The sequence below is a fragment of the Gossypium raimondii genome, chromosome 5, assembly GCF_025698545.1.
Source record: "Gossypium raimondii isolate GPD5lz chromosome 5, ASM2569854v1, whole genome shotgun sequence".
Lineage (NCBI taxonomy): Eukaryota > Viridiplantae > Streptophyta > Magnoliopsida > Malvales > Malvaceae > Gossypium > Gossypium raimondii.
The window spans coordinates 18006505-18030924 of record NC_068569.1 but is presented as its reverse complement, the minus strand read 5'-3'; the positions used below and the strand labels follow the sequence as shown (position 1 = coordinate 18030924).

The 24420-nt window shown below is 34.7% G+C and overlaps 1 protein-coding gene across 2 annotated transcripts; it reads right to left on the bottom strand.

Moving 5' to 3' along the window:
- Window positions 1–1472: 1472 nt before the first annotated feature.
- LOC105769441 (E3 ubiquitin-protein ligase UPL2) lies at window positions 1473–17153 on the bottom strand. 2 transcript variants are annotated; one of them, XM_012590076.2, is made up of 17 exons: window positions 16905–17153; window positions 16640–16763; window positions 14669–14764; window positions 14385–14591; window positions 7711–14236; window positions 6496–7577; window positions 6103–6408; window positions 5823–6027; window positions 5368–5621; window positions 4993–5282; window positions 3637–4753; window positions 3344–3490; window positions 3116–3196; window positions 2793–3018; window positions 2544–2683; window positions 2065–2171; window positions 1473–1927 (listed from the first exon to the last, which is right to left on the bottom strand). In XM_012590076.2, the coding sequence occupies exons 2-17, from the start codon at window positions 16733–16735 to the stop codon at window positions 1825–1827; spliced, it is 10983 nt and encodes a 3660-aa protein (XP_012445530.1). In that variant the 5' UTR covers window positions 16736–16763; window positions 16905–17153; the 3' UTR covers window positions 1473–1824. The 2 variants fall into 2 exon arrangements, with proteins under 2 accessions (XP_012445530.1, XP_012445531.1); XM_012590077.2 differs by having other exon boundaries at window positions 16640–16760.
- Window positions 17154–24420: the final 7267 nt, after the last annotated feature.

Below are 24420 nucleotides of genomic sequence, written 5' to 3'. Positions count from 1 at the left end.
GTTTAATAAAGCGATAAATTCCTATAAAATAAATTAACAATCAATTAAGTTTTAATAAAAATTAGATTCAATTGAATCTCTAATCAAATATAAACAATCAATTAACCGCTTAAATTATAATTGTATAAACCCTAATAAGTAATTATCTTTTGTTGACTTAAAAATTTGAATGGTGTAGGTTGTGATATGTTACACCCTAACAAGTAATTAAATGATGACGGAACAATTTCATTATAAAAATAGTTAAAAGTGAAAAATACACTGAAATCCAAAACGGTTGTTTTTATCGTGCAAGGGTTCTAACATTTCATAATTGTTGTCTTCATCTTTATTCATCCCAAGCAAAGATGTATTTTCATCTAATATCTTCATATTCATTTTATTTGTTTATTTCTCCAAAAAAATAGGGTTTAAATAAACATTCAAACCCAAATTTCATAAAAGTTTAGATTTAAAAACTTGAATTTAAATTTTAATTATTATGGTAATGGTAAAAATAAATTGAATAAATTAATTGAGGTTTAATATAACATTAAAAAAGTATAAAAAGTAGATTTATAACATTAGAAAAGTATAAAAAGTAGATTTATCAAATTTAAAAATATTTTAAAGATCTCAAATTCATTACTAAATGAGATTCTAATAAATCCATGAATTTAAGAAATCATCATAAATCATATATTTCTAAATTTTTTACTACCTGATTTACACTATTTTTAATCCAAATTCAAATTCTAAATACCGACTCCCTAAAGGATTTTACAGTCCTTATCTGACAACCAAAAATTAAAAAATAGCCCTAAAATTATATATTGAACAGGCATCAGCCTCATCAACAATGTATATATACTGGACAAATTAGAGAAAAAAAACACCCACAGAAATAAAGGGAAATATCCCTAAACCCTTCAGGACGCAAGATGCAAGATGCAAGAACCAGAATGGGAAAAAAACCATACCTGTTATCTTCTTTTGCATATACGACCACCAGCAATGTAAGCAAGGGTATGGAAATGGCTGTGGATTCAAAGGATTAAGAGCAAAAATAGTTTCGATTCACAGGATTTGGCTGAAGTAGTGGGCTGAAGGGTTCTCTTTGCAGTAAATTTTGCGTTTTAGGGATAAGGTTTAAGGACGAACTGAGAAGTATCAGTCAGGCTAAGAACATTTCTATCAATGAATAATTTAGGATTTCTCTAGATCAAGGGTTTGGGATCATGATATCTACTTCCATTAGTTCAATTTAGAAAAAAAATTCATACTAGGATTTGATTCAAGGGTCAATTGATTGCTTCCTTCCTATTAGGGAAGGAGCCTATTGTTTTCAATTAAGGGCTCTTGTTAAATCACTTAAAAGACTTTTCAGTAAATGAATCATCTTTTATTAAAAAAAATTAATCAAGGCACAGTGGTGTTTCGTTACCAAAACAATTAAACTCGTTTAACAAAACAAATAAATAGAAAAGGCAAGAGAAAAAATACTAACCAAAACATGGTAGCAATAAACTAATTTGATGCAATTATTGTACAACCTAAAATGTAATAGAAAAGACTACCTGCAAAGAGGGTCTCAACAAAGGAAAGACTCAACAATGTGATGAATCGTTAACGAGCCTCTACTTCCAAGGCAGATTTAAATGGAACGACAACGGTGGCAAATTTAAAACTGCCAGAGCAATTACAGTAGCCAATATGCGACTGTACAGCATATAAATATGTACTAATTGCCTAGCCCCTTATACCCTCATAACAAGATCCCCATATGCATCTTATGTATATATGTAGCTTTATCTACAAGATGACTCTGATCACCGCTTCCCATCTTTAACCAAATCCAAACCCTTCATTGGCCTCATGAATTGCGAGTAGCAATCTCTCTTCTAGATGTTCCTTAGATGGGTACTCGGGCAAATCCAATTGATTGAAACTGCAATAATCATGAAGTATAATGCTCCTTGTTAAGGGAGAAGGATCTAAAGCTGAAAATTGCAAAGCAAATGAAAGAAAACTCGCAGAAAAGATAAAATCATTAAGTTGCAGAATTAACCAAATACATAGAATTACCAGGTATGAGCAGAAGGCAAGTGATCAGGGCTGCCATATGCTTTGTGTATCTGAAACTTCTGAGAACCTGAAATTCCTTGAAGTGCACTAAAGCCTTCTAATGGCACCTGTGAAATTATATCGAGCAACGACTGAGATTTGAGACTGGTTATGAATCAAAAGCTACTACTATTATTGTTGTTATTATTTTTATACAAAGGAGGCTGCGGTTTGGGAATAGGAGAATGAATTGCAGATGGTTGCATGAATCAATCAGTCAGCTAAGCTAAGCTCGGTTTATCTTAGTGAACTAATATAGAGCTATGCTACATGCTAGAAGAGTTAAACAGCTGCACAATTTCACAGTAAATCAAAACCTGTTTATCTTATCTGAACCTTAGTTCAGGCATTTAATAATTTGATTTGTGTTGAACTGTAGATAACAACCTGAAATGCTAACTTAAAAGTAGTATTAACTACAATTTCAGGCGTTGAATTACCTTTGAGGTGCCTGTCACAAACTGTAGAAGCCGAGCTTTATCCTCCTTGCTGAACCCCTGAACAACCTCCCAAAACCACTGAATAACAGGTGATGCTGCACTATAACCAGAGTACTCCGTATTTGCCCTCATGTCATCCACTAGGAGAGAGTTATTGAGATCATGTCATATTAAAATAATGGTAGGCAAAATAAAGCATTCTATCATCAAGTAATTAACATTTAAATAAATTGGTTTATAAACACTTACGATCAATATCAGGAAGACCACTTATCAGTAACTCCAGCTCCTTGTCATTAAAAACAGAAATTAATTCCCTAGGAATTAATTCATTGAATCCTTCCAGAAATGCATTTATTTGAGGACGGATAGCTGTTGTCAGACGATGCTCAACAACCAAGTCAACATATTGGTGTTTATTCTCCTCAGTAACTTTAATGTTCCGACCACCAGGAATCAGCTCATAGTCAGTCACCTGCACCATATTTCGTAGAATATAAATCATAAATTTATAACCAAAAAAGAAATGTCACCACAAAGGGTTTCTTGAAAAGATCAATCAAAACACTTACCTGTGTCCTTTCATACAATATCAGCTTCTCCTCATCAGCATCAATGCTAAAAGTAAGGCCCAGGACATCACTAATATCATTCTGGAGAAACAAATAAGGAAAGGAGAAAAAAAGAAATGCAAAACAATTATCTAATGGACTGAGAAAGATAATAGCTAACAAACTAAAAGCTCCCTCCCTCTCCCTCATAAGAGAAAAAGAGGAAAAGATAACAGAAAAAAGACAGACCTCAAGCATCCACTTTAGGTTTTTGAAATAATCAGGATCAATTGCTTCAATGTCATGATAAGTAACTTTCGCCCCCAAGATATGCTTGTAGAAAGATCGAGTGAAGTGGACATCCAAGAGTTGCCCATCAAAAAGTGCTTTGCCGACCTTTAAAATTTTGATTAGGAAGTGAAACAAAAGTCAGACCCAAATGAAAAAGAGGAGTTGCATACTTTGCTTTTAGAAAAATGAAAATTACTTTATCCAAAAAAATAAGATTCAATCCAAAAAAAGCAACCAGAGAAGGTACTCACAACTCGCCCAACAAATTTGAAGTATGAAAGATGCTCTGTTTGGTAGACTGAGTTCGGGTTAGGCTGGAATGTGGACTCATTACCCACAGTAGTGAAAAGCAAAGCTCCTTTGTCAAATATAACCCTGGACAAGAGCTGATACCATTCCCTTGTAAGCCCACCCGCATCAATACCTTCCTCTCCTTGGAAGTGAACAGTTAATCTCCCCTTCAAATCTTGAGTTGTCCGCATCCGCAGTTGGTTATATGAATCCTCAAGAATGTAAGCCCTTCTAACTGATATTCTCAGAGGACTGTGATGATTATCATGTTGATGCTTTATTTTAGACCTGAAGTGAGCACGTTTATTATCAAAATCAACAAAGCGGGGAACTTTCAGCATGAGTGAAAATGACTTCTCAAGCAGCCCGGGGTTTTGACGGATAAAAGCATTTAGCAACTTCCGATGTTTCTCAGAGAACTTCACAAAGGCAACATGTTTTTCATCAAATTTTGAGACAGGACAAGCAGTTTTCTGCTGGCCAGAAGATGTGCTGGCATCCTCAGCATCGGAAAGTGTAGCCATGCTAAAATCTTGACCAGAACTTGGCTGTGCAGGATGTAACTTCTCACACATCACGAAAAAGGATTCAATATATGGTAAGATGTTTTGAGTGCCTGCAGGAAGGGGTGGTGTTACACCAGAACGTGTTGTGGTCGTTCTCGAAGGAGCTAATAAATCTGGTGCAGAATCTGAATAGCTCTCTATTTTGCTTATGCAAGTACTCAACTCTGTCCACAAAGGTTCTAAGGCGGCATTAATGTCCAACACCTTAGAAAGAGCAGTAGAACGCTCTATTTCAGGAAGCAGCTGCAGATCCTTTTCTCTCTCAGTTATTGAAGAAACAAGAGAACTCAGTGCCTGTAAGACCCTTAAAATTGCAGCTCCATCAGAAGATATTGAGCTGAGTAAAGCTTTCAAAGCTTCTCCAAACATGCGTAACTCATCCATGGCAGATTTAATCAGATTTTGTACAGCATCTGCTAGCTCAGAAATAAACAGATGACAGTGGCTAGGAGCAATTGCAACCAACTTCTTCATTACCTCAGCAACCAGGCCATATGCATTATCTGACAATCTGGGAGGGGAACAGAACATCAGACTGAGCAAATGGGAAAAAAGCACTAAATCATATTGAAATTTGACAATGGAAAGATAATAAACATAGCAAGTGCAAAATCCCATAATTCCACTGGTCACAGAAAATGAAAAAAGAGGACCCTTCTTCAATTGAAGCATAATAAAGAAACAGAGGAAAGACGAACTTCTCATTGAGGAAACTGCTAAAACCGATACATTGTTAGACATATAACTTACCCTTCCCGTGCAAGCAATGAGCATAAAAGTCGGAGCTCCACTTGTGGGAGATTGGTCAGTATACTGAGCGGATCACATTCATTACTTGAATCAGATGTTGAAGGTATGGAGCAGTCAACAGCCTTCAATTGTGATTCAACATCAGAAGGAGCCTTCTCCGCACTGGTGTCAGCATCAGCCAATGAAATTCGTGAAGCAGGTACTTGTTCAGTGGAAGATGCTTTCGATTTCTCAGATGAAAGGGACTTCCTTTCCACATGGTCAACAATGACATCCAACAAGTTAAGCAGCTGGGGCAAAAACCAGAAATGAGCAAACTGAACAAAAAGACATAAAATTGCTTTACATATTTATAATAGGGTTGTCACATGTTACCTGTTCAAGATGGGCTATACTTCTCAAGTACAGGGGTTGATTGAGAAGGCTCAGAAGCAATGCAATAGAACTGAATCCTTCCAGCTGCACCTCATTCATCAAAGCTTTTCCACGTGACTGATCAATATTCCTTTGCTCTTGTAAGATAGGAAGAGGCAACCTGAACTGAAGTAAAATCTTCGCAACATATGGATGGTTTCGAGCCAAGTAAGTGAGAGTTTCAAGCACTCGCCTAGACACCAAAGGAGGAACTCCTAGAAAGAAAAGGATAAAATAGAAGAAAATCACTTCAAACCTGAATGCTACAAGTCAGATGATGACCAAACTATAAAACTATATATATTCAACTGATGAAAAATAAAAAGAATTAAAATAGGTAGAGACAAAAGTGAAGTTCTTAAGATAAGCCATATTGAATCACCAGGGACTGTGAATTCTTCTGTTCCAAATCTTACCATCAAAATGTTGAGGACGAGAATACATAACATTATTCTGGCAACCGTAAAGCCTGTAAGGAGGTTCAATTGCATTTGAATAATTGACAGGCTTTCTTGTATCAAGCATCAGCATGTCCATCAAGATTTTAACTAGCGCTTTTCTTGTTTCATTATGAGCACATAAATTCAAGAGCAGCTTCTGCAACGAACCTTTATAGAGTGGCTGCAGGTTTTAATGTGTTAATGCATAGATCAAAATCAAGAACCAAAAGGAAAAATTAACCTGCTAAGGGAACACCTGAACTATGCGAAGTATCCGAACCATTGCTCGGAGAGCTTCTGTGCCAACCAGAGGCGCTCCTTCAGCTTCAATTAGCTTAGCAGAAACAGATCTGCGGGACACAATACTTCCTGCCATTCTGTCCAGGCTGGATCCAACACCTTCGCCTCTCCTAGAAGATTCACCTCTGCGATTCCTAGGATACATTCCAAACAAGCTACGATTATGATAGCGATGCGCAAATCTCTCGCGCAACATGTTCGCCTCCGCAACAAGTGCAGGAGTGAGATTAGCAAGAATAGCATCAGATGACGTTAGGAGAACCTGAGGATAAAATATAGCAAAAAGAAAATGTTTAGGCACACAGGACTTACAACTTAAAATTGAACCACAAAATAACAAAAATTATACCTCTTCTCGCAAATCTGAAGGAAATGTTGCTATTATTGAGACCGTGTCCATTTCAACTGGTTGCCCTTCAAGTTCGTGAGATTGATGAAGCCTTTGCGCTTGCTGTTGTGCTAGGACTTCAGCTCTAATATCTGGGGGAAGGGCTGCAAGAAATTCTGGATCTATATCTCCAGAATTCTGTTGTTCAGAATTTGAAGGCTGTGCCACTTGACCCTGCTGAGCTGAAAGAACTTCAGCACGCAATTCCTCGGGGAGAGCTTCTAAAAATGCAGGGTCAATTGATCCAGAACCAGCATCACTATTTATCTGCTGCTCTGCAGCTGGACCATCTTGATCTGCCTCTCGACTTGAGTTCTCTGAAACCTCAGTAACACTATGAAGCGGGGCATCTCTGCCACTATTCACAATACCAACATTTGTTCTTCTTGCACGAGCAACCTGTGGTTCAGGAGTTCTATCAGAAGATCCATGTCTCTCTCCACCTTCATCATGGCCATCTGCACTTCCAATCTCAACATCAAGGCTTCGAAGGCTTTCCCCTAAAGTAGCCCCACTACCACTACTTTCTTGGCTCACTGCTTCAACATCTCGAGCAGCTGCATCATTTTGCTCAAATTGCATTTCAACAGATTGCGAATGTACACTTGATGCATCTGTGCCTTGTAGAGGATCACTTACTGCAGGTCTCCTATCAGCATTGAGAGCGCTACCAATTGCTTCGGAAGATAGAGATGCATTAGCATTTTCATTATAAACATTGTTTTCTGCACGATTCTCAGGCGTTGTACCAGTCCCTGGTTCCTGTAACTGACTACCTTCAACCTGGTTCTGAGGTTCCACTACTGATGTCTTCTGATCAGGAGATTTCTCAGGGCCTGGTCGCCTCAATTGGGAGACAAGCAATTCTTCAAGACCTTGTGGTACAGTAGCCACACTTGACCCACTGCTTTGCTGGCTCTCATCAACCCACAAATTCAAACGATGGCTGTGACGCCCATTCCTAAGAGACCGGAAAATAGTATCCAAACGTGTTGAGGTGCTATCAGAGTTTCTGTCTGCGAGAATCATATCATGGGCATTTTCTGAACAGGAACAAAGTAAAGAAGAAAGTGTTGTTAAAATTAGAGATGCACATATGTACAAAATTAATAAGCATTAATTTGTAAATTACAACAAAACCCAAAACAAGTACACTATTAGAACGCAGAAAATAACCTGATTGCCTTGGAGAGGCTGATTGTAGTGATGAAGGGCCCAATAAAAGAGGATGTCTCGAGGGGGCTGAATTCTCACCACTCCGCCCCAAAAGACTGTAAATGGATGTGGTGCGTCCTTGACGCCTGGAACCAAAAACTTCAATTGGCATTACACGAAGAGTTTCATCAGCAAAATTGTGGTCTCTGCCAAAAACCTCAATCCGATCAAACATATCCATTCCATTGGTACCCTCCTCCAACCGCAGAATAACACCACCCTCATCATCGCCATCGTCCTCATCATCACCATCATCCTCCAACACTTCGTCATCAAACTCATCATCATCAATCTCATGGTCATCTTGATCTGTGTCTGGATGAGACAGGTGATGTACATCATCATCATCTTCATCCCCATCATCTCCGGACATCTCCTCATCCTCATCCTCATCATCATCAAGGTTTTCTTGCTCATGTGGCTGGATTTCAAAATGGATCCCCACATTGTTTACACCATTTTCAAGAGCCCTTGCATCCTCAGAGGTTTCTTGCATATAATCATCCTCAGCAGCAGGAGCAAAACCCCCATCAAGATCCTGGTCATGTTCCATATCATCTGTAACAGCTTCAGAACCACCATAGTTTTGGACTCTGTTGAAAGATTCAATTCGGTCAGCTGCAATTGCATCATTGGACTGCGATGCCATTTCCATGGACTGTGATGCATCAACAATATTATCTGTTCTCCCAGTTTGATTACGATCAGCAGGTTTGACTGAATTCTCACCTTTAATAGCAGAAGAATCAACAGAATGAACATGCTCCTTGGTTACAAGTTCCAAAGCTTTGATGAGCCCTGTGACAGCTTTAGGTGACTCAGCATGATCCAAATCCAAAACTTCAAGGGTGCGTGTTAACGACACGATCAAACCAACATCTATAAAAGTGGCAGATGCTTCTGCCGAGATGCATGAACCAGTTGGGGTACGAGCAACTAGTATATCATTTAGCAAATCAACAAAATGCTGCATATCACCCCTTGGTGGTCTGAAACCAGGGCAGGAATCAACAAAGTTATTGAAAATACAATTGATCTCTGTGAAGACTCTCCTCTTTGCCTCTGCAGAACGCACACAAGATGCCACCAGGAATTGACTAGCTCTGGTTGCCAGTTTATGCCTCCAGTCACCATCAGTTTTCCTTTCCTTCTTTGAATTCTGTGAATATGGGATAAACCTGTGAAGAATGTGGTGAAATATTCCACCACCGGTTAAACCAGTTGAGCCCTTTTGATGAGGGGCCCTACAGCTACCAATTTCACCATCTCTGCGAAGCAGCACATGAACAGATGATGCGTACATTAACAGGATCTCTGTCAAAAGTTTAAAGATGAATACTATCTTTGCAAGTGAGGCAGACACATCTTGGCTAGAAACTTCATTCTCCAAAGACAAAGAAGCAATGGCTTTTCCTTTACCCTTGATGGCAGCAACATCAATTTCCATATCAGTTGATGGTGGTGCATCACCATGCGCCTTCATGTTAATATCTTCTGTCAAGGGAGGTATAAAAGAAACAACCAAGTCCAAAAGAAGCTCAATCACATTTACAAAGCTCTGGGGAGATTTTCTATGCATTTTAACAGACTTTGAATTTAAATCATTAAATTTTCCATGTCCGATCCCAGGACCTGCAGAATTCACATTACACAAATTACCCTTTCCATCAATTTGCTGTGATTTATCTTTTTCTGATCCTTTTTCCTTCTCTTTTGATTTATCCTTGTCACGGTCTTTAATCAAAACAACATAAGGTCTGTCACCAACCATCTCAACTTGACAGACAGACTTAACAGCCTGCATGAATATCACTGGATCACGAGAAACAACAGAACTTAGGTTGACCAGGAAATTGCGTGGGCTAACCCTTCCATTCGAATGCCTGTTAGCCATAGCCACAAGATTGTGCTTTATCTCAGCTTCCATCGCGTGCTGCAAGGTTTGAGGATCTTCAAGGACATGGCGGATAATACTAGCAGCAACATTGTCAAACCCAGGGAAGAGACTACTTGTCGGCAATGAAAGAAGTGAACTTACACCCCCACCATCAAGAAAACAAACAGCAAGAGAATGGGTTCTAGTAAGAGTAGAACACAGCTGCAGGACAGCATGCACTGTTTCAGATGGAAACTGGTTCCTTATACATCCACAAGCAATCTCAATCAGTCTCTTTTGCTCATAGATATCTATATTTCTTGGAGATCCAAATGAAGAATGCAGCTTACTTTTCTTATCCTCATCAATACTAACAGATATCTGTTGGCTACTAAGATTATCCCCTTTTAACTGCTCAAGAATTTCAGAATCTAATTTTTTATCCACCTGAAGTAGCCTATCAAGAGCAAGGAAAGCAGTGGTTACCCACTTTGGAACTTGTGGTTTCTCCTTATCTACTAAGCCAGAGTCCCATTCTGAAAGTAAATCAGTCACAAGTCTTACGAGTCCAGTCTTTGAGGCAATTTCCCGTGCCCCCACATCCTCTTGAAGAATTAAAGCAAGAAGATGGAAAAGTGCAGACAGCAGCGAATTGTTTCTGCTAACAGAAGCAGAACTAGAATCTCTTACTTGGTCAAGAATGAAATTAATGACACTGGACCTATATTGACCATCATTTTGGGAGCATATCAACACAAGAAGATCTCTAACCGGGAACGCTAGAGGTTCCTTCATCTGAAGCAGCTTTGTACATGTCGACAACAACTCCTCAATAGGGGGAAGTTGGGCCATCTCTTCTTCCAGTTGTTGGCTACTGTCATTTGTAACATCTACATTTGTGTCAGTTTCGGAGTTCCCAAGAGACATGGCAAGTGCACGAGCAAGTTCATCATCCTCTTGGATTTCCTCTGGATGGGAGAATAACCACTCCATTGCTAACTCCACACTGTTAGATCCAACTTGTCTCAAAGCCTCTTCGGCCCTGGACCTTGAAAATCCCATCTCTACAATTGTTGCTATGGCTGTTTCATTTGGAGGGGGTCCAGTAACACGGGCATTATTACCACTGGAAATATTTTTCACTTCAACACCAGAGTAAATGTGCCTAATGATAGATATAATCGTAGTGATGAAATCATAACTGCAATCGGTAAACTGTGGGTCTGCCCAAACTGGAAGGACTGCCTTAAGCACCATGGATTGAAGCACCTTCACAAAAGTTTCAGGATCCCTTGGGAAAGGGACATCTCCACTCAGAAGTGGTTGCACGAGCAGGTGTTTGGTAAATGGAGACAAAATAAAAGAAGATGTCACAAGGTGATCCATAAGTTTACCATAGCTAGCCAATGGACCATAAATCCATGCATGATCTCCATCTTCCTTTTCATCCTGCTTTACATTACCATCATCTGTATCCATTGGAGATGCTGGTGCCCTATTAACTGCAAATAGTAATTGACTGGTAGCTTCGAAAGTTGTCAAAACAGATTTAACAACTCCACGACCATATAAGCAATTTAGCATTATAGCATTGCAGGAATCGGGCCTGTCCAGAAGAATGCTGTCAATGAAATCAATAACCTTACCAAAGTAGCGACATTTTGTCGATATGGATGCTTCTGAGCCTGAAGATTTAACATGACCTCCAAAGTTCATATGATCCAATGCAATAGAGGCAAAAATAGACGCAACCAATTTTGATGCAAGGGAAGCATTGACAGTATCATCCCGACGACGCGATGGAAGTAACATCACTTTTCCCACCTCTTGAAACAAATGGGTAATGTGGAAGGAAAGTGACCTCACCATGTCACAGCAAGAGGTGTGATTGGATCTCTGTCTGTCATGTTCCTTTTTACTGACAGATCCAGAAGCATCAGATGAAGTAGAATGATTGGCTCCAAAACGCACATTCGAACCATCAATGCGCAATCTCTGTTGAAAGCCGGTAGCACGGCCAAGGTCACGATAAAGGTTTATGAGGTCGAAGAACTGGGATTCAATACTCCATCCTGGTGTCCTCCTCCTTAATAATGGATCAAGGAAATGTCTAAAGGAGTTCATCCTTTGCTCTTCAGTATCGGTAGCACTAGAACCCTGTTGTGACTCAGGCTCAGCAGAACTAGCGCTCACACCATCATCCTCAATTTCAACCTTGGCATCTTCAAGGAGAGCAATCTGCCACAAAATTTCACGATGGACACGACCAATATCTTCCAGAACATCTTTGCTGCCATTTCCAAGTTCTGCAAGCAACGCACTAACCCAGCGATTATCTTTGGAAGCAGCAAGAAATAGAAGGAACTCAATGAGGAAAAGGGGAGAAAAGATTCCATCATCAGGCATCACACTAGGATCCAGTAAAAAGGACCCTGAAACTGCACCAAATCCAGTCAAAGCTTTCTTTAAATGTTCCCTAAGAGAAGAACAGAATGCGCGTGCAAGAGGAGCAGAGTGATGCTGGGTGAACCCTTTAAAAACCACAGTGCTATGTAAAGCAATTGACATCCCCTCTGATGACTGTACAATACTGGGCCTTAAAAGAAGCTTCAGTAAAGCCTCAATTCCTGATTTCTCCACAAACAGGCGACATGTTTCAGAATTCTCTGTTCTATGAAGCAGAACCATCAGATGCAAGATGCTCAATTGGAGAAACTGCTCATCACTAATTCCATCAGTTACAGATTCCAGTTCACCAACAGGACAGCAATGCTCTTCATTTCCTTTGTCTTCAGAATCAGTTTCCATTGCAGTACTCCCATTAACTTTTTCAACAGATAATGATGTGGAACATGTACTGTTGTCTCCAAAGGAAGCAATTTTATTTACAATCTCAATTATTATATCAACACCACTGCTTCTCAATGAAGATACATGACGCAGAAGCTCTTCAACCGCATTAGCCAAAGGAACAATTGCTTCATTCATCGCAAGCACATACTTCTTGCTGGTGAAGATGTCAACCAAAAATCGCAATGCTGATGTTTCTTTCACGGCCTCCAAGCCTTTGGCATTAAGACAAATGGCACTAAGGCCATTGGGAATACATGTTATAGCCTTTGAAGATGGAAGCACTCCGGATAAGACAGAAGATAAAAAGGCATCTGGAAGACCAAGTTCAAGAAGTGCAGCAAGACAAGTTGGATCTTTATGGATAATTTCACTCATAACAGTCACAGCTGAGTAATAAATATCTCCTCCAAATTTTTCAGCATTGCCATATATGAGTGAGAGCGTCCCAGGCAGAGAACTGTCATGTGGATTCTGTACTCTGGCAGAATTTGCAGGGGCATATGTAGCAGAACCAAGAGCTTTCAAAAGCACCTTGATAAGCCTCTTCTGGGAATGCAACTGATCATCATTGTATCTTGAGCATTCACCAATGACCACCGAATTATCATTTCCACCAGACACACCAATAATTCTATGCACTTCTATCTGTAGTCTCAGAGACAAAAGCTCCACCCCACCCAGTTCTCTAAGCAATGACACAGCTGAACTACTGTAATCCATGAGCTTTTGTAGAGCTTTTACAGCCAAATACACAAGATGCATATGATTTGGGTCAGAATCCTCCAAAAGAGGTAAAAAGGTTGGAACCATTCCTGACCCTCTAATATTACTCCCTGAAGCAGAGGATGACACAATATGAAGCAGATAGAACTGAAGAAGAGCCTCAATAAAAGCAAGGGATGATGAATCACTAGAACCTTTCAGTGACAGAACTGCCTTCTGCAGCACATTCAGGAGAATCATCCGATTTCCTACAGTAAAACTAATACTTGATCCACTCAAAATTCGTGCCCGGTCATGAGATGCTGAATATGCAGCTAACTGAGCTCCTAATGCAAGCATCGCAAGTGTTCTAATAGTTCCAGGAATCGTTTCCTCAGAGCGTACGATTCTGATCAATTCATTTGTATACTCTGGCTCATTTGCAAAAAATGATGCCAGCTCATCATTAGCATCATTAGACTGAACAAGCACAATAAATGCAAGAAGGCAAATCCTGCTGTACAGCCTGCATATCTTGGGTGACCGAAAGGCATGTGCATATCTAATTCTTGTTAGCAATGAAAACCGGAGCTCAGTCGGTATGTTGTACTGCTCAATACATTGCTTCATTATTAAAAGATCATCCTCCTCCTGCAAATGTAAATCTGGCATGTGAATGACTCTCGAATTAGAACTTGCATTCCCACTGCTTTCTTCAGTACCTTGAGTATTGGGCCCATGCAATTCAAAATAAAGGCTAGAACCAATTCGGTGTTGAGACTTGTCATGGTCATTTTCCATGTCAGATGGAAATAAACTAAGCCCTTCATCATTTGTTTTCTCATTTGCCAAAACGCAAGAATACAGACCCAAGCCCTCCTCCTTGCTCCCCCATCCCTGAGCAAGAGAAAGCAGATAGCTGTTTACTGAGACACATCCAATCAGTTTACCACTCCCGTGGGCCTTAGATGGGTTTATTTTAACAAGAGCAGAAAGAGTCTCCAGGGTAGCTATGAGAACTTCAGGATCAGTGGATGAAAGCAGGAACTTGAAATGCTGAAAGGCGAATGTGAGAGTTACATTAGAAAAAAAAAACAGTATAGGAGAAGAACATAGAGCATCCATAAGTTAACAAGTCGCTAGGACCTAAACATGTTCGCAAGTCACCATAGTTAAAATAATTCATGGCACCATCTCAGCATACCTCCAAACCATCAAATGAACTTTTGTTGTGGCAATTCTCCAATATCATTTGCATAACTCGTAGTATTTGAAGAACTGAATGCTTTGGAAATGGACTATCATCTTCTAGAATTTTATCTGATAAGAGAAGATCATTCCTACAAGACACATAAGTCTTGAAATATGTATCAAAATGAAGAAATAGTGGCCTCCAATGATGAAAATTCCCCTGAATTAAAAGCAACAAGTGAGTGAAAGAACCAAGAAAGGAGGCAATCAAAGAGGAATAAGTAGTGCAAAAATCACCTTACTATACTCCCATCGAAAGCCTGAAAGAGGTATTGCTATATCCTGTAAAGGACTCTGGATCACTTTATCAATAAATGCTTTAATTTGAGGAGGCTGCAAGTGACAGTGCATGTTAGATATATTTCCCAGAACAAAAAGAGAACATACATAGAAATTTTCTGGACATTCAGGCAAGCTTATTGAAACCAGTATATACTCCATTCAAGAAAGTCCATGGCAATCAGTAAACATACATCAATGTATATGCATAAGTTCCCTAAAGCATGTTTGGGAGTTTATGTTGGCTCTTAATTCCCTAAAGAAAGATGAGAATAACCAAATATGAGCAATGAAAGCAATAAATAATATTGAAAAGAAAATCTAAAAGAAATTTTAAAGCACAAAACTAATGCCAAAATTTGAAGCTCAATAATTAAAGGTCAAAAGAGCAAGAATAATAATGGGAACTCAAAACATCATCTCTTGCTCATTGCATTAAAGCTAGCCAAGTATTGACTAGCTGGTACATCATAATTATCCATAAAACTATGTTAAAAATGAAATTTATGTAGTGTTCTTGTAAAATATGCCAAGATGCCAGCTTAGATGACTTCCAAAAATTTCACACATAAAATAGAAGAGAACTGTAAAATTCTTCTAATACTTCCACAATGTAGAAAGATAAAATAGATGCTCTCAAGGATATTCATATAAGCACTTTGCTAAAGGTCTAAAAGTCATACCAAGCAACAATTAATTGAGAGTATAAAATAGAAGAGAACTAAAAAATTCTTCTAATACTTCCACAATGTAGAAAGATAAAATAGATGCTCACAAAGATATTCATATAAGCACTTTGCTAAAGGTCTAAAAGTCATACCAAGCAACAATTAATTGAGAGTAGAGAATGCCATCTTATAAAAGCTATTAATAGTACCGCAGAACAGGACATGCGTACTGATTGCAGATGTATCACATCAATTATAAAATTATAGCAGTACCAGAACAAAAAGTTCACACAGACATATAATTACAAGCACCAGCAGTAAACACATGATAACCAAATATTCTAAAAGTAGAAAGTAGGAAAAGAACTAGCATTGATCAGTTAGAAGTGCCTAAAATCTAGGCTTAAATGGCATTCCAAAAACTCCAATGAAAGAAACCAAAATGTCCTCTATAACCTTGGACAAAATATTTCATTCATATATTGAAATTAAAGAAACTAAGTTATCAGCATGTAAGCCCGGAAACATCTAGAACCATACAGAAAGTTTCATACCTAGGCAAAATAACACAGAATGCACAATTTAGCAATTTACTAACATTATTTTTTATTCTAAAATGAAAAATATAGTGTAAAAAAAGATCATAACATCCTAAGACAACTATCCACAACAAATTACATGCTTCAATTTTCTAGTCCAGCATTATTTAAATAAATAAAAAACTCTCTAAAACCTCAGGATTCTTACTTGGTATGAATTATGAGAAGTAAAGGCGCATAATCCTGTCAGAGAAACAACATGAACCATAACAACTGACACCAACTATTGCCCTTACTGTTAGAGAAAACATTTGCAAATACGGAATGCTTACTCCAAAGCACATTCTTAAGCAGGTAGAACAGAAAACATGTCATAAACAATATAAGGTCTTCAGCTTTAAGACATTGTGCTCATTTTTTTTTAAAATACAGATAACAATTTTGTGACTACAACTAATAATGTAAGAATCAATTCGTTCTAAAAGCATTAATATCTCTCAGTTAACCGCCATATAGTGGAAGCAATCAATAGTAACAAACAAACAATCAATTATATCAACAACTAATAATAACATAGAAAACATAAAGAAACAAGCATAGCATTAAAATAGCAATCACTCCGAGAAAGGAGTACAAAAAAAAAAGAGAGATTCAGATAAACCCTAATTAGACAGCATTTTCTCAGGAATCCTAAACGAAAAATTAAAGAAAAAGAAACTTACGGGCTCAGAATCGAGTTTAATAGAAGGACCGATGTCAGTTTCACCAGACAAAAGCTGGCGAAGCCTCGAAGGCAAAGTCGATCTTATATTCGCCATCTCACCTCTACTCCTCTACTTCCAACTACTAAAAAGACGAAACAAATTTAAAAAAAAAAAAAAGCGAGAACATATATTTTAGAAATCGAAAAAAAAAAACAGATCAGATATAAATTACATAAAAAATAGACATACTGAAAAGCCTAAAAAGAAAGAAAAGAGAGAAAACCTGTGAAAGGCGAGAGAGAGCGATTAGCGATGGATGCTTACACATCCAAAGTAGGCAGCATGAAACCAAAGAAAATTGATTCTCAAAGAGAGATTTATGAAAATGAAAGAAAGAAAGAGAAAAGAAAACCCCAAAAGCAAATAGAATGGAGGTTTGATGAGAGAGTGGTGCTTGGTTTAAGTGTTTGTTTGATTTTTGGCGTTTTATACAAATTTTGAGTTCTCTGAGGAATTTTCACAGTGTTTCAACAAGGAAATCAAGGGGGGTCAATAAATAGGGGAAAAAAGGTTTAGGGCCTATTAGAAGAGGAGTGAAATGAAAGTAAATGAAGTATGAAATAGTTAAAAAAAGATGTGTACATTTGCGGGTGTCTTAAGAGACCTACGACGACTACACCGCCACAGACTCCAGAGGTCGTTTTGAAACTCTATTTTTTCTTTTTTATTTTCATTTATTGTTTTTTTTACTCTTTTAATAATAAATAAATGATTGTTTTTCAAAGGTATCAGTGTAGTTTTTTATGATCTCCAAAAATATCTCCCAATTTGAGAAAAAATCCAGTTTTTAGCGATACATAATTACATACTACTATTCCTTCTTTCTAATTTTTGTTATTTTATTTTAATATTGACCAGAAAAATATTATTTTAAACATTATCTTTGTAAATTGCGTTTTAAAATTTGATTTCAAGGTGTTTAAGAATTAACTGAAAGATTCACATCAACTAATTAATATTTAGAAAAAATTTTAAAATTGATCCAAGTTGATTTGAAAAATATTTAAATTTATTTTTAAATTTATTGTTAAAATATTTTATGATAATATTTTAAAATATATAATTAAATAAATAAGTATTAATAAAACACCCTAACTTTTTTAGTTATTTTTTTGTATATATATAAAATTTAAAATATAATTTAAGTTGTGTTTAATAAATGATTGAAAATGTAATTTTCAACATTTAATTTTTAATGGTATTTAATAATCTATTAATTTTTCACGAATATAATTTTTTAACAAAATATGTTGAATATGCTAAGTAGGTAGCTGCTTATTACTTAGATAACATTTGGTATTATGAAAATAGCTAATTTTTTTAGAGTTAGAAAGTGATTTTAACTTTTAGCATTTCAGCATTATTTATTTTCTTTCAAATCTAATTTTCTTTTAGGTGTCATTTTCCATTACATGATAATATGATTCTCATGATAAACTTTTTCATATAGATTGAAAAGTTCTAAAAATATTATGACAAAATTAATCTTATTTTATATTGATTTAGGATATTAATATATTAATGAAGGTAAAAGAAAAAAAAAGCTATTACCTTCTTCCTTTGTCCTACTGCTTGATTTTCTTTATTATTTTAATGATTTTTCACAAGTATTATATATACATATTTTTTAGTTTATTGCAAAACAAATTTTATATATACTTGATTTTATATATGCATTATTATATTTAGAAAATATATGCAAGACAAATTTAAAATAATTTTATTTCCAATTAACATTATAAATTTAAAAATTAAAAATGTCAATTAAAATTTATTATTAAATATTTAATCCAAATATTTGTTAAGAATAAAGTTTAATATAGGAATTAAATACATAAATATTTTATTTTATTTAATAAAAGTACTTTCATAAATTAGCATTACATTCCTAATAAAGTATTTAGTGAACCAAATGTGATAGTGTAAATTTCATCGTATTTTAGAATTTTAATCAACACATTCCTATGTATATCAAACGCTATAAAGTAACTTTCCCGAAAATCACATTCACAAAAATTACATTTTAATGAATTACATTCCATTTTAATCATAACCTGGGAAAACACTAGACGTTGCCTTAATATTGAAAATGTTAACAGCATGTTTGGTTGGTTGTAATACTAATACATTACAACTGAATTCAGTGAGCCCATCACTAAGCCATTGTTTGGTTGGTTGTAATGAGCTATTACAATCCTATTCCAAACGGGATTATTCAAGGCAAAAGTTATGTTTACAATTCGGTGGTCTGGGTCAGGAATAACTATTCAGCGAATGGGTGGGTGAAAAATTTCCTCTGTTTACCCTTATTTCTTTCAAACTTCTAAAGCATTTTCCTCTTTCTCATTCTTCTTCTCATTTCCTCCCAACCTTATCTCCAGCTATCTTGAAATTTGATGTATTAGTCCTTTGTAATGTTGAATGGCCTATGTTGGGAATTAGGGTTTTGGGTCCTCTTTAGAAATTGGATATATTTCTTACCTTGCTGCTTGTCCCTAGTTCTGCCAAAAAAATATGACCCTATGTTAGGCTTTTTATGAAGTTTAGATGGAAGTTTTAGATGTTGCAAAATTAGATTGCTTTTAGTGCAATGGTTCTTTTTACTGGATTTTGTTTAATGATGCTTTATTTGATACAGTTTGATGTGCTTTTTAGATCACATGTTTTAGATGAGATGGATCAGAGTATTCAGAAGAATACCGTGAGAACAGGGTAATTTTCATACTGTGTTCTCAACCTTAAATGCTACTTTTTCTTCCTCTTCTTTCTTTCTTTTTTCTCAAATTTTGTTAGTATAATGTTATAAGTTGAAATAAGTAAGAGCATTTATTTCTTTGCATTTTCTGCCCTCTTGGAATGTACCGTATACATTATGTTGTTGTGGTTAACTTTAAAATTTTATTGGTGGAGTGTTTTGAAAACTAGGAGGATAGAGGATTGGTGGGAAGAATGATAGAAAATGAGCATACTTTTTCATTCATATGCTCTCTAGGAAAGATTTAGAAGTGGAATGCAAGAAAATGATATACCTAATTAGTTTTTATCTGTAATCTCGCCATCCTTTTTGTTTTGCTGGATTCAAATTTGTTAGCTAAGGTAGCAAATTCATTTCATCTTTTTTATTTTCTTAGTATTTACTGTACCAAGTAAAAAGTGTTTACCATGCATGTACTCATTTTCAGACTTAAAGATCGGATAAGGCCCTTTATTGCATTTTTTTGGCAATAATTATGTGATGCTAACTTTCTGTGGTATTCAGTTCCAATGTTGAAAATTGTGTTCTATTTAAAATGTTAATAGGTTAGTTCTAAGTAGGAACCCTCACAATAGTCTTAACGAAGATATGATTTTCTTTAAATTCTACAGAATTTTCAGTTCCATGACTCATGATATTATTACAAATCTTGTGAATTTGTAAGTTTGTTTTATGGATGTTCTTTCGGTCTTTATGTTGTTGTGGTATAGTTTGTTAACACAAGCATGAATCTGACTCAGGCTTTGTGCTTTTGTATTTATTGCTTAGCACAAGCATGAATCTTAGTCCATCTTAATCATTTGATAGTCAATTGTTTGTATGATCTGACTCTGAGGCTGCAACTAATGTGGGCTGGTTTTTTTAATCATTGCTGATTTGTATTGGTAACATTTGCATGAGGATGGACCATCTTACCATATTGACTTCAAATATATATTATTGGTATATGTGTGCTCAAATCATTGGTGATTGCTTACCACAGTGAGTCAATGATATTATATTTAATTTAAATCTAATTTGATCTAGTATGCTTCGTTCATTTATAATTTCAAAGTTTCAATTTTTTTTAATATCGAATTGGCACAATGAATCTCAAATATTTAATATTTAAGTTTGTAGTTGTAACTTTCTACTGGTTTTCTTTGTTATTAGTCTGTCCCTACATTTTGAAGGCAACATATAATTGAGTTTCTATTTTCTAAGGTTGTATAGTAATTCTCCTTAAAAACTAATGAAAGCATGATCATATTTTATACCTATCTTCATCTGTTTTATGCAATTTAAATTAAGGGTATCGTTCATAATGTTGATAGTTGATTGGACAGAGACATTATAACTTGATCACCAGTCCATCGTAAGATTTTTGTATTGAGTTATAGGCAATCGTTCATTACCCTCATTTTTCCACTGGTTTTCATCTATTTTGATTGATTCAAAAGTTGCACATTTTATCTGGCATTTACATGGTTGCTAAGGACATTTTCATGGTTGCAGATTTTATCTGGCATTCAAAAGTTGCAAATATCACTCAAGGGTATGCTAAGGTAGCAACAAGACAATATATACATGTTAAACTACATTTACAATTTGGATTTGATCTTTTTACTTTAAACAAGAACATTTTGGTTATATTTAATTTTCGATATGTTTTTATTTTTGATATGTTTCATTTAAAACTATTTTAATCTTTTAATATATTTTTAAACTATTTTTATTTTCGATATCTTTAATTTATGTTATATTTAATTTTGGTCTTCAAACAATTTTTATATTACTTATATTGTTTGATTAAAAATATAATTAACACTACAAAAATTATCTCAACAAACGAAACAAAAAAAATGCTACAAACAAATCATGTTATGGTAAGAATGTAATGTATGTGGAATTTTAGATTTTATTTAAATACAAATAATAATCGAATATTTTAACATACATAATTTTAAGATATTTAATACATTGTATACCTATAATCGAATTGAGTTAATACAAAATAAAAGAAGTTAATTCAAATAAAACATTAGTTAATTACAATGTGAGGATGAATACAAACTTTTAGAAGGTAAATTAAAGATCGAATATTTTAAAATTTTCATATAATATATGTATATTTACGTAGAACTAGAAACTATGTTATTTGGATGTGGATGTATTAAATGGGTATTTTTTAAAAAATAAGTATTAAATGTCAATCATCAATTAATCAAATCCACAAAACACATTCTTTTCTTTTCTTTTCTTTTTTTCTTTTTTGGGGGATTGATAAAGAAATGAATTTCAAGTTTTTTACTTGCAAAGATAGTTGTAATTTCTATTTTGTGCTTTGTAAAGATTCTTAATATGTATTGTTCATTTTTCTTTGATAGTGTGTTATTGCTTCCTCTTCTTCTTTGGCTTGTTGGATTACATCCTCCACCCACAGTTGTGATATGACCCAAAATTCACGGGCATCGAAAAAGTACATTATCGAGCCTCCGTCTTAATAAAATGGGTTTGTAAATAATTATTAGAATTATTTATAAGTCTAGTGGTGAGCTTAATTAGGTTTTAATTAAGTGAATTTAGTTTAATTAAGAGAAAATAAGAAGATGGACTAGATTGAATAAGGGTAAAAATTGAATTATAGATTAAAAGAAAATATAAAGGACCAAAATGACAAATATGCCATTAAGTAATAGTTGAGGCGGCAAAACAATGAGAAAAATTTAAAGATTTTAAAGATTTAAGTTATTATTAATTAATATTAGAATAAAATAGTATAGATTATTATTTAATTGATATTATCTTATTAAATTAATGAAATATATATAAATTAAAGCTAAATGTATGGTAATAAAAATATACATGTGTAATAATTATATTTGTACAATTGTAATATATTTATTTAATTACTTATTATTTAAGTAAATAGATATTTATTATTCATTATTAAGTAAAAGATATTTATTAATTAAATAATTATATTATAAGATTTTTATGTGATAAATAAATTAAAACATGACAAATGCATGATGATGATTTATTATACATGTAAATATAAATAATATTACACTTGTAATAAATATATTGATTATTAAATAGATATTTACTAAGTTATTATATTATTATTAAACAAATACAGCATAAAAAATAAAAGGAAATAAAACAAGGAAGGAAACCAAAACAGAATAGGCTATTCGAAAGTACAAGGGAAAAAGAAGAAAATAAAGAAAAGGAAAAATTAGGGTTTGGAAGCTTTAAGCTTTAATTGGTAAGTCAATTAAGTCCTTTTACTTAAATTTGACGTTTTAAAACTTTAGAACAAAGTTTTGTTGAAGTTAAGTTGAGGTTTTAGAAGTTTTCAAGTTTTTAAACATAGTTCATGTTGAACAAAATAATGAATTAGGGGTTTAATTGAATGAATTTCAAGATAGAATTGAAAAATGGGATTGAATTGTAAAGTAAGTTATAAGTTTTACATGGTAGGGATTAAATTGAAAGAAGTTTAAAATTAGGGTTTTAATATGAATATTGAATAGTTAAGTTGAATGTTGTAAGATATTAAGTAGAAATGAAGTGTGAATTGAATAAGAAAAGTAAATGAGTTAATTATGATTAAATTGGAATTAAGGTATAAATTGGATAAAAATTTAATTATTATTATTAATTAGTGCTGTAATTAATAGTATAATTATTTTAATTTCCGTAGCTAGCAAAGAACCCGGGGCATCAGTACCGAAAGGAAAGGAAAAAGTTGTCGAGGAGTAATCGAACAAATCCGGGTTTGTATTACTATAACTCAAACTACTATTTATTAAATGTTATATTTAAATTTATGTGTATGGTAAGTAAAATTTTAAGATAAGTATCAATATTGAAATGAATGAAATTGAGATGAAGTATGATTATGTATGAATATTTGACAGTATATAGTTGGAAAGTGGAAAATTGTATTGAATTGAATTGTACATTGAAAGTGAATTTGAAATTGAGAAAGTGATTTGAATATCCTATTAACTAATCAGGCTTAGTCGGATATAGCTGGCATGCCATAGGATTGGAAGAATACGGGAATTTATCGGCTTTGCCGATCAGGCACTATATGTGTCGTATTAGGCACCACGTGTGTCGTTTCAGGCACTTTATGTGTTGTATACTGCTTCTGATACGTTGATCAGGTACTGAGTACCGTTTTAGGAACAATGTGCCGTACTGGTGTGTTTGGTTGGAATCCGTGTATCCGCCAAAGTCCAGGTTTGTTAATGGGTGAATAATCGAAATGTGAGAATTGAATAAATTTGATTGATCGTACAACTGAAAGTATAAGAAAAAATTTGTTAGTCGAATTGTGAGATTTGAAAACATGAACCTAAGGTTCATGAATTGATTAAATTCAAGTTATTAATATATGATATTATTGATGAATTATTATATATGAAATATGAAACTGAATGTAAATTAGTTCTTATGAGTTATAAATTTTACATGTTTAATGTTATATGATTAATATTTATAATTCATTAAAGTTATATAGTTTGAATTATGGTAATACCACTGAGTATGAAATGCTCAGCGTATAGTTGTTTCCGTGCGCAGGTCAGTAGAAGTCAAAGGTCCCGGTTCAGCATCCAGACCAATCCCGACTTTAGAGATAATTTGGTGATGTAACCTTTCTTTGGGTAAAAGTGGCATGTAATTAGGTATTATATAAATTATGTACTTAAGTCTTGTAACTTTGGTTGTAAAATGATGTCTAATATGGATTATAAGTATGAAATGAAATATTATGGCATATTTGGTAAATGTGACATGAAACTAAAATGAAAATAAATGAAATTATTAGTTCAATTAAAAATTATTTATGAATGATCAAGTAGATAAATTGTTAAATTAATGTTGTAGGCATAATTAGGCATGTTTGAGTATGGAGATGGATAGGTTGTTATATTGGTTGCAAATTGGTTGTGGTTTGAATTTGTAGGGAATGTTAGTTAATTATAAAGGG